Source organism: Schistocerca americana, chromosome 6 (genome assembly GCF_021461395.2).
Source record: "Schistocerca americana isolate TAMUIC-IGC-003095 chromosome 6, iqSchAmer2.1, whole genome shotgun sequence".
Taxonomy (NCBI): Eukaryota; Metazoa; Arthropoda; class Insecta; order Orthoptera; family Acrididae; genus Schistocerca; species Schistocerca americana.
In genome coordinates, this window is record NC_060124.1 from 90,884,437 (window position 1) to 90,895,378 (window position 10,942).

The following is a 10,942-nucleotide window of genomic DNA, read 5'->3' on the forward strand; positions in this document are numbered from 1 at the left end:
CCCACCATACTATCCCTCCCCCTCCCCACCCCAGCCTCCTCCTTACCCCCACCCAGTCACCACTTCCATCATGCACTGGTGCTGCTGCTCGCTGTGTGGTTTCAGTTGCCTGAGACTGCAGTCTCTGTGTGTGTGTGTGTGTGTGTGTGTGTGTGTGTGTGTGTGTGTGTGTGTATTGTTGACAAAGCCCTTAATGGCTGAAAGTTTAATTGTGAGAGTCTTTTTGTTGTGCCTATTTGTGACTCAGCGTCTCCACTATATGGTGAGTACCAACTTTCCTTCTCATAATATTGTTAGGTTGGAATGTAACAGTTCTACTTGAAAAAATTACATTAATAAACTTTGTTGTTTCATATATATTTGTTTCTTCTGAATATTTCACAAATTGCAAGGTTGTGGTTAGATTAGTACCTAACAGCATGGCTTAAATTATATTAATAATCTTGGTTGTCAAAAATTTTCCATTTCTTCCAAACATATTACTATTTCAGAGGTAGTGATATAGTAACACGAAAATTTGACACCATCGCTTCGAAAGATTTCGTATGTCTACTGCTCCCTCACTGGCTGCATAGACCCAGCAGCTGAAATGCCCTCTTGCTTCCCTTCATACCTCATGATGAGGGCTGTGACACTGCTGCATGGAACACTGACCAAGAGACTGGCGAATTCAGAATTCCTTTTATTCAGATTTGGCAGACCACCCACTAGTTTTGTTTGCTACCTGTCAATAGAATGCACTGTTATCTGGGTGCCTGACCCAGAAACTGTTGATTGGCACATTCACACTCATGTTTCATAAGAGTTTACACCTGCTTGGGGTTTACTAACAGAAGCCTACCACATCACCTGAAGAAGAGAAATGTAAAGTAGTGCACGTAAAAAAAATGATGATGTAACAACAGACAGGTTTAAACAACTTGACAAGTCATTCCTGAGGACTAAGAAATACAGGTAACTACAAAATGTAACAGCTTTAACTACATGGTCAATGAGTCACAATTAGAGTCAATCATGTCATATGGGGAATAAAGTGTGCAGATCTGAAGTGCAATGATATTAGAGACTCAGTGACACATAAAGCAAATGAAGTCTTCAGCTCATTGGAAAGAAACTGGGAAACTACAGTTTGTCTACAACAGAGATTCACAAAACACCTGTGCAAAATCATCTAAGAAAAGCAGAAATGCTGAAAGAGCTCAATACATATCTCTCACAAACAAGGGTTAAATTATACTATGGCCCATCAAAGCGCAAACGTTGGCAATATTTGTACTTGTATGGTTGGTGGTACCAAATGGAGACAGGCATCTGCAGAGGGAATTGTGAGCTGTTAACCAGACAAATGAATAACTCGCCTGACTTCTACACACATTGTTTTGGCCAGAAACTGGTGTTCATGACATAAATAAACATCAGAATATGCAATTTTACTTCTGGTGACTGACCTGGACAAATTACATGCATTGGGTAAACAGCCCTTTCTTCAGTTTCTGCTATACAGCATACTGACATTTCTATTATGATCTGTAGCCTAGCAACGTCTAGATTAGGTGGGAAGACTGATCTGTAGCAGAGGCCAAGGTCTATGCAAGTGTGATGTGTCTCAACCTGTAAGTTCCATTAACACCACTCTTGTGTGCTGCAGATATTATTCTAATCAGAGCACATGGAAATGGGATAGAGCAGTGTACTGGGGGTTATGTCCCACCAACCCAAAATAAATAAATTACTAACATCATATATACTTTCACAGACATTGCCTTATAATTTTATGACCTGAGTTTCTCAGTCTCTAATCACCTTAAATTACTACCACAGACTTTTATGCTGCATTTGATGTTCTTGTAAGCAGCCAGTGAGAAATATTGAACAGATTACTTCAGCCTGAGAGAGCACTCTCCTCTGAACACACAATTCGATTTCACTCAATTGCATTTTCAGCCATGGGCTCCGAATGTGTTTGCCTCTGAATGCTTTTCAAAGGAAGCAGGATATATGGTGGTACAAGTCTGTGTTTGAAGGACAAAAAGTTGGCAGAGGCACAAAAATAGGATCTAGGTTTCTGAAGGAACCCGAAGAGGAACCAACAAGTGTTTCTCCAAAGTTGTTCGAAGATGTACAAAGGACATGCTGCTCAGTATTGTCAAAGAGCACATTCTTCTAGGAACAACAGTAATTTCTGAATGCTTTAGGTCATACAAATGCATAAATGATGAAAGGTTCAAGCATTTTCTGTTCATCACAAAGTGACATTTAAGGTTCGCAAAATGGCTGTACACTCAAATAATGCAGAAGGCCCCTGGTCAGCCATAAGGAGATCTCTTCATGGAACCAGACAATGGAAAAAAACTTTTTGACAGTTATTTGTTTGAAAACATGTGGCACAGAAGATACAGTCAAAAGAAGGATTTATCTACAATTTTATGAAGAATGGGGCAACAATGTATAAGCCCTGGTGTGATGTGATGTTTTCAATAAAACGTTGGTGTTACCATCATTTTTATGTTTTCTGGAATTCCTTAGTTGATTCTTTATTTTTATTTTCTTGGAGGTGTGGTCTGCTTGCATGACTGGGCAAAAGGCCATTTGTTTACATCTGATACATGTTTCACTTCCTTTCATTTATGAAGCATCAACAGCGGCCTGTAATACACGACATTTCATAAATACAAAGAAGCGAAAACTGTGTACCATAATTCTCATTTTGTTGCTTAGACAGATCATAACTGCAAGAATATAATAATGATAATACTTGTGTCAAATAATTTCATATATGCTTCTGTGTATACCCGTTTTTCTGCAAAATTTCAGTTCTATCACATTAGGGGAGAGTGGTGAAACTTGATCAGTGGGAAGACTTGTTCTTCCATTACTTTGGCTGTTTTGGGAAATTAAAAATTTTTGCTGTTGAATCCATATATTTATACATATTAATTCTGTAAGCAATGATGGTGGTAACTGTTTCTTATAGAAGTTCATACTTTAAGACACAAAGTATAACCAAAAATAAAAGCTAACTGTAGGTTAGGGAGCATTCAGAAGCAATTTTGTTTACTCATGCCTTGTAGCAAGACTTGACCTTTAAGAACATAGTGATCCAGGGATCGATGTGTCCCTCTTCATATGTTTCCTAAACATTTAATTGTTTTCCTGCCATCACGTTACACTAAGGCTTATATAACACCCAACAAATCACATTATATAGACATTTTATTGTAATATAATGCTTTAAATTATGAAAATGAAACTTAGGCCTAGTAAATTAAAACAAAAATTATCATAATTTTTCTTTATACTGCAGAAACACTTGTCTCATATATAAAATGAAAAGAGGGAGCCGAAGCTAGGAAAAAAATTGACTCCAGAATTATGGAACTTGCAGTCATGGCTTGCCATGGAGAGAGAGACGCATCAAAGTAATTTCAAGGCTAACTGCTGATCTTAAAATATTATGTTAGGAAGCAATTAAATCAAGATACTGACATTTCTTATTGTCCCACATTACATAAGTCTCAAGCATTTTCCACTGAGGAAGAATATTCTTCATGTGAATATTTGAAAACAGCAAGCAAATTACAATTGGGCCTGAGTGCAAAAAGAGATGTGTGAACTTGCATACGAATTTCCTTCTGAAAACAAAAAGAAAATTCCTAAAAATTGGAAGAGAGAGAGAGAGAGAGAGAGAGAGAGAGAGAGAGAGAGAGAGAGAGAGAGCAAAGTTCAAAATAACTGGTTCAGAGGTTTCATGAGAAGGCATCCTGAACTCTCTCTTCATACACCAGAAGGAACCAGTTTAAACAAAGGAAGTAGCTTTAATAGACACAATGTTAACAGTTTTTTGATAATCTTCACCAGATTATAACTGAGAAAGTCCTTGGACCAGACCCAATTTGGAACATAGATGAAATGGGTTTTACTATAGTCCACAAACGAGAAAAAATTGTGTCTGTAAGAGAAGGGAAACAGGTAGGAAAAGTGACTTCTGCCGAGCGAGGCAAAATTGTAAAAGAATGCTGTGCAATAAATGCTATAGGATGCCACATCCCATCACTCATGATCTTTCCATGTGTGAACTGGCAGGATAGGATTCTGCATGGAGCTCTTCCTGGAACCAATGGTTCCACTCATTCCAGCAGTTGGATGAGGTCTGATAATTTTCTTCTGTTTTTAAAACATTTTCAAAAATATGTGAGGTGCAGTGCCGAACATGAAGTGCTTATTATCTTCAACAATAATGATAATCATATTAGTTTGGAATCTTTACATTTTGCGAAAGAAAATGGAATTACCCTTTTGACAATTCGTCCCCATACATCACATAAAATGCAACCTCTTGATAGGTCGGTGTATGGTCCAATGAAGGCATATTATAATTCCACTGCAAGCGACTAGATGACAGCACAACCAGAGAAAACTATCTCTCTCTATGACACCAGAGATTTTTGGTAGAGCTTTCCCCAAAGCTTTTACACCAAAGCAACAGGATCAGTCATTTTTGGGTTTCAGGCATATGCCCCTTTAACTCTGATGTACTTACAGATGATGAATTTTTGTCCATGTATACAACAGGCCACTTAGAATCTGTGATTCTCCAAGAGAGTATGTTTCAGTATCAACACCATCTTCCAGAACCAGACCACACCTCAAGGCAGCAGGTCGCATTGCAGCTAGATACAGAAGGAAACAAGCATCTAAAGTGATCCTAACGAACACTCTGATAAAACAAACTTGCAGAACAATTCATAGCAAGAAATGCATGAAGACTGAAACCTGTGGGGCGACCTAAAAGACCGAATTTAGAAAATGAGAAACAAAAGAATAAGCCTAAAGTAAAATCTTCTGAAAGTGAAAACTCTCTTCATGTGAGTCTGATAATCACTTGGAGAGTTTGAGTAGCAATGATTCTGCTGAATTATTAGATGACGAACCAGGCACTGGAAAACCTATCATTGCAACCTTCCAAACAAAGAAAATTGAAAAACATTAAGTTAGAGAGATTATCAATGTTCCTGATGAAGAGAACTTCACTGTAAAATGTGTGAGAAAGATACAGGGCCAACGGTTCAAAAGGACAGAAGCTGAAGATATACGTGTGACACTGAAAGAAATGAGTGATTCCATCTCCAGCATTTTCTTCAAAGAATGACAGAGTTAACAAGTTTCACTTTTAACAGTGCCCAGTTCAAGGGCTTTAATATTCAATAATTAGCATGTTTGTCTATAATTTTGTCATGTTAAATATTTCAAACAGAGGCAACAATTATTGATCATTTCAAGAAGTGTACTTCTTTTCTTAGTATGAAGGTACTTTGTCTTTTATATCAGCCTGGATACACTAAACATTCAAATTCTAATTTTATTGTCAGTAACTTCAATTATTTAACACATATATTTGATAACTTAGTGACTTTTTGAAGATCTCATAACATGTTTTGCAGGCTACAAATTGCACTTCAATCAATGAATTTAGAGACCATGGATAATTTTGTTTTTTTAAGTTTCTCATGTTAATTTCTTTCATTTATAAAACTCAGTTACCTCTTTTAAATCTTACAGACAAAATAAAATTTGGTTTTAATAATGAATTGTTTTATTTACCACAATAAAGTGGCAGATCAAGTCTCTCCAAGTGTCTAGCACATAGTGAGACTTGATCCACTGTGCAAACTTTTAATTTTCAATTTTTTATGATGATACTAAATGGCAAAGGACTGAATTAAAAATATGGTCAGAAAGAGTTAAAACCTGACTATTTATTACTAATTTTAGTTCCTCTCTGAAGTTTACACCTCCTGTTTTAAAAAATAAAATGTTACCAACAAACACTACAAGGTAAGAGCACTGACAGCCCTTGTAAAACTGATAAAATTGCAAGAATATGGAGCAGAATCTGTCGAGATTCTTTAGGCCTGACATATGATTCTGAGTTAGACCATGAGAATAAAATGGATTAAATCTCATCACTCCTCCCTATGATACACACTATGCCAAAGGATGTTATGTTAAAATGCAATATTTGTTTCTCCCATGACTGAAACTAAAACATTGTTCTTACTGGCTACATGAATCAGTTGTCCTTCCATCTAAGCTTTCCTTTGTCGGTCCCGCCACACATTACCAACGTACCCTTCAAGGTAAGAGCAATGATGACCCTTTGAAAAGTTTTACTGAAACAGAAGAGATAGTGAATTTACTTGATGAAAGGAGAAAATACAAAAATGCAGTAAGTGAAGCAGGCAAAAAGGAATACAAACGTCTCAAAAATGAGATCGACAGGAAGTGCAAAATGGCTAAGTAGGGATGGCTAGACGACAAATGTAAGGATGTAGAGGCTTATCTTAAGAGGGGTAAGATAGATACTGCCTACAGGAAAATTAAAGAGACCTTTGGAGAAAAGAGAACCACTTCCATGAACATCAAGACCTCAGATGGAAACCCAGTTCTTAGCAAAGAAGGGAAAGCAGAAAGGTGGAAGGAGTATATAGAGGGTCTATACAGGGGCGAAGTTCTTGAGGACAGTATTATGGAAATGGAAGAGGAGGTAGATGAAGATGAAATGGCAGATATGATACTGCGTGAAGAGTTTGACAGAGCACTGAAAGACCTAAGTCGAAACAAGGCCCCGGGAGTAGACAACATTCCATTAGAACTACTGACAGCCTTGGGAGAGCCAGGCCTAACAAAACTCTACCATCTGGTTAGTAAGATGTACGAGACAGGCGAAATTCCCTCAGACTTCAAGAAGAATGTAGTAATTCCAATCCCAAAGAAAGCAGGTGTTGACAGATGTGAAAATTACCGAACTATCAGTTTAATAAGTCACAGCTGCAAAATACTAACGCGAATTCTTTACAGATGAATGGAAAAACTGGTAGAAGCTGGCTTCGTGGAAGATCACTTTGGATTCCGTAGAAATGTTTGAACACGTGAGGCAATACTGACCCTAAGACTTATCTTAGAAGCTAGATTAAGGAAAGGCAAACCTATGTTTCTAGCATTTGTAGACTTAGAGAAAGCATTTGACAATGTTGACTGGAATATTCTCTTTCAAATTCTGAAGGTGGCAGGGGTAAAATACAGGGAGCGAATGGCTATTTACAATTTGTACAGAAACCAGATGACAATTATAAGAGTCGAGGGACATGAAAGGGAAGCAGTGGTTGGGAAGGGAGTGAGACAGGGTTGTAGCCTCTCCCCGATGCTATTCAATCTGTATATTGAGCAAGCAAGTAAAGGAAACAAAAGAAAAGTTCGGAGTAGGTATTAAAATCCATGGAGAAGAAATAAAAACTTTGAGATTTGCCGATGACACTGTAATTCTGTCAGAGACAGCAAAGGATATTGAAGAACAGTTGAACGGAATGGACAGTATCTTGAAAGGAGGGTATAAGATGAACATCAACAAAAGCAAAACGAGGATAATGGAATGTAGTCGAATTAAGTCGGGTGATGCCGAGGGAATTAGATTAGGAAATGAGACACTTAAAGTAGTAAAGGAGTTTTGCTATTTGGGGAGCAAAATAACTGATGATGGTCGAAGTAGAGAGGATATAAAATGTAGACTGGCAATGGCAAGGAAAGCGTTTCTGAAGAAGAGAAATTTGTTAACATCCAGTATTGATTTAAGTGTCAGGAAGTCGTTTCTGAAAGTATTTGTACGGAGTGTAGCCATGTATGGAAGTGAAACATGGACGATAAATAGTTTAGACAATAAGAGAATAGAAGCTTTCGAAATGTGGCGCTACAGAAGAATGCTGAAGATTAGATGGGTAGATCACATAAGTAACGAGGAGGTATTGAATAGAATCGGGGGGGAGAGGAGTTTGTGGCACAACTTGACTAGAAGAAGGGATCGGTTGGTAGGACATGTTCTGAGGCATCAAGGGATCACCAATTTGGTACTGGAGGGCAGAGTGGAAGGTAAAAATCGTAGAGGGAGACCAAGAGATGAATACACTAAGCAGATTCAGAAGGACGTAGGCTGCAGTAGGTACTGGGAGATGATGAAACTTGCACAGGATAGAGTAGCATGGAGAGCTGCATCAAACCAGTCTCAGGACTGAAGACAACAACAACAACTGAAACAAGTTGATAAAATTGCAAGAATATGGAGCAGAAGATCTTGAGATTCTTTAGCCACTGACATACAATTCTGAATTAGACCATGAGAATACAATCAGAATTAATAACAACCTAACACATGGAGGGGTATAAGCAACCATTTATCCTAAATTACATATGTGATGGAACAAGAAAAAACGTAAAAATGTAACACAATGAGAAGTACTCACGGCCATATATTTCTTAATGATTTAGCTACAGAGCATAAGTGTACATGTAGAGCATGATGAACAGGTACTCTGTTGAAATATTTACTAGGTTTAGTAAAGCAGCATATCTGACAAGACTCCAGAATGATTCTACTGCCTACAACACATCACATGTACGGGCCACCAGCACAACTGTGGGAGGGTAGGACTTATGCACAGGCAGTTGTTTTCCTCACTCCATTTGAAAGTGGGACAAGAAAGGAATTGACCAGCAATGGTACAAACTACCACCACCATGCACTATACAGCGGTTTCTAGAATGTATGTTCATAACGTGGAGGTCACTTTTAAAATTCTAGGAGATGGCAGAGGGAGCTTTAAGCCTATCCAATGACAGTAAAAGTTAAAGACTGGACCCCCCTTGCATTTTGAAAATGGCCTGAATGTTGGGAACATTAGACTTCCCTACTGGTCAATTTGTTACCACAGCCAGATTTGTTGCTTTCCCATTCATTGGCTTCGCCAATCCACAACCAGATTGCCATTTTGCAACCTAATCTAGACCTTGGGCTGCACTGCAGATCAGACTGTCACCACAGCCAAGATTTCATGGGGGAGGGGGCGAGGAGAGACCAATGCATAACTTTAGGCAAAATGATAGTGTATTTAGAAAACTTTTGGCTCACTTATAAATAAACAAGAACTATTTCCTTTTCCTCACACTCTCTGTGAATGAGACTAATTGCAGACTAATTGAAAAAAAAAGAGAAACATAATGGCTTATTACGTACTGGTACTTGTTGCAACAAAAGTAGGTTATAAAATGTGAACTCGGCACTGATACACAAATCAGACGATTAGTGAAGCATTATGAAATATTACAGCTAAGAAAGTAGACACTATTAAGAAAAATTATAACTTGCAGACAAAACAATAGAAAAAATTTTACAAGTTTAAAATAAAAAGTATCACGAAATGTCAGATTAGATAAGACCTATGACAAAATAAAGGAAAATAGAATTTTAGCATATGGTTCAATGGTGTTAACGCTCTCCCCGAGGAAAAAGAGAAAATTATAAAACACGGTTTTACATAGAACCTGACGAGCCTAGCTACTGATGGTTGATCTGAAGGAGGGGACCAAACTGCGAGGTATCTGTCCCATCGGATTAGGGAACGATGGAGAAGGAAGTCGGCCGTGCCCTTTCAAAAGAACCATCCCGGCATTTTCCTGCCATTAGCGATTTAAGGAAATCACGGTAATCCTAAATCATTATGGTTGGACACGGGTTTGTACAATCGTAATCCCGAGTGCGAGTCCTGTGTACTGCACCACCTCGCTCTGTTGAGATTCTTTAGCCACTGACGTACGATATACTTTGGTATAATTTCTCTTATTAAAGTACTGACTAGTACTAGTACGAAAGGTTTCAAGAAAACAAAACCAATCTGTACCATTTCCAAGGACATCTTTGAATTCGAAACTACTGCCTCTTACACACGATAACAACACTTATGACGTTCACCACAAATCGCAAACAAACAGTTATCGACAAGACCATGGCAATACTACAAATTTCCGTCATCGATATATCGATAGTTCTTTATCGATAGCGGGTCGAGACAAATTCAAACTGGCCGTCACGTCACATCACATCACGTCACGTCACATCATGCACTTCAAAGCATTCCATAAGGTATTCGGAATAGCCGCATTCACACTGCCCGTCACGTCACGTCGCGGCGCCGACATTTATCCCAGTTCACACTTGCCGTCACGTCACGTCACGACACGCCATGTCAAAACATTGCACAATGCATTTCAAATGGTGGCATTCACACTGTCAGTCGTGTCACGTCACGGGGCGATGAGTGTGTCGACTGACGACATTTTTCGTTGTTGACCACGTAACCCCCAAGTCTCCGCCATACACAAATAGCCAGGCTCTCGTCTTCGATATTTCGTTACGTCGTGCTTTTATTAGGTAGTGCTCTCTACGTGTTGTTTATCTGCTTGTTTGCCGTTCACGCTTATTGATTCTGTGTTGTTTTATGTAATTTTTTATAGATAGGAAATAGGTGACGACAGCCATTCAAATTGAAATCAAGTGTCTTGAATTGATCTGACATGACCTAACATGGCGGGCAGTCTAAATACACGTTGACGGTGTGGAGTTCTACAAGATCCAGCATGAACAAGATACCATCGAAACCTTGACTTATTGTAATTACATCCAGTATAGGTCAATTCACACTGGCCACCACGTCATATCACATCGAAAAATTTCACAATGCATTACAAATGGCAGCAATCAAACAGGCCATCAATGGACCGTCATGTCACTTCAAGGTGTCTTGGGCAGAAAGTTTTTACTGTGTCGTCATCGGTTAACATTGAAAATTAAGCTGTTTACGTAGCGTTCACAAGCGTTATACTCATGAAGTCTGTGTTTTTTAATATTTATTTTATTACTGTGGTTTGTTTTCATGGCAATCTGCAAATGTTCCATGAAAACTTGGGTGTTTTTTCCATTGTATGTTCTTCCGCAGGCAAGGTCAAATATCTTAAGTTGAACAGTTACTTAGAATTTACAGTAACAGAAAAGTCCTGATGACCACATTGTGCATAAAGGATACTTCACACTAGCCGTCACGTCACATCACCTCTA

At 38.4% G+C, this 10,942-nt stretch overlaps 1 protein-coding gene across 2 annotated transcripts in view; it reads right to left on the reverse strand.

Moving 5' to 3' along the window:
* Window positions 1-9,827, reverse strand: part of LOC124619894 (death domain-associated protein 6-like) — a 150,318-nt gene extending 140,491 nt beyond the window's left edge. The window contains exon 1 of one of the 2 annotated variants that reach the window (XM_047146525.1): window positions 9,729-9,827. In XM_047146525.1, the coding sequence (XP_047002481.1) occupies window positions 9,729-9,743 (15 nt within the window). In that variant the 5' untranslated portion in view covers window positions 9,744-9,827. Of the gene's footprint in view, window positions 1-4,540; window positions 4,671-9,728 lie in introns of those variants that run through there. The other variant, XM_047146524.1, reaches the window with a different exon arrangement.
* Window positions 9,828-10,942: the final 1,115 nt, after the last annotated feature.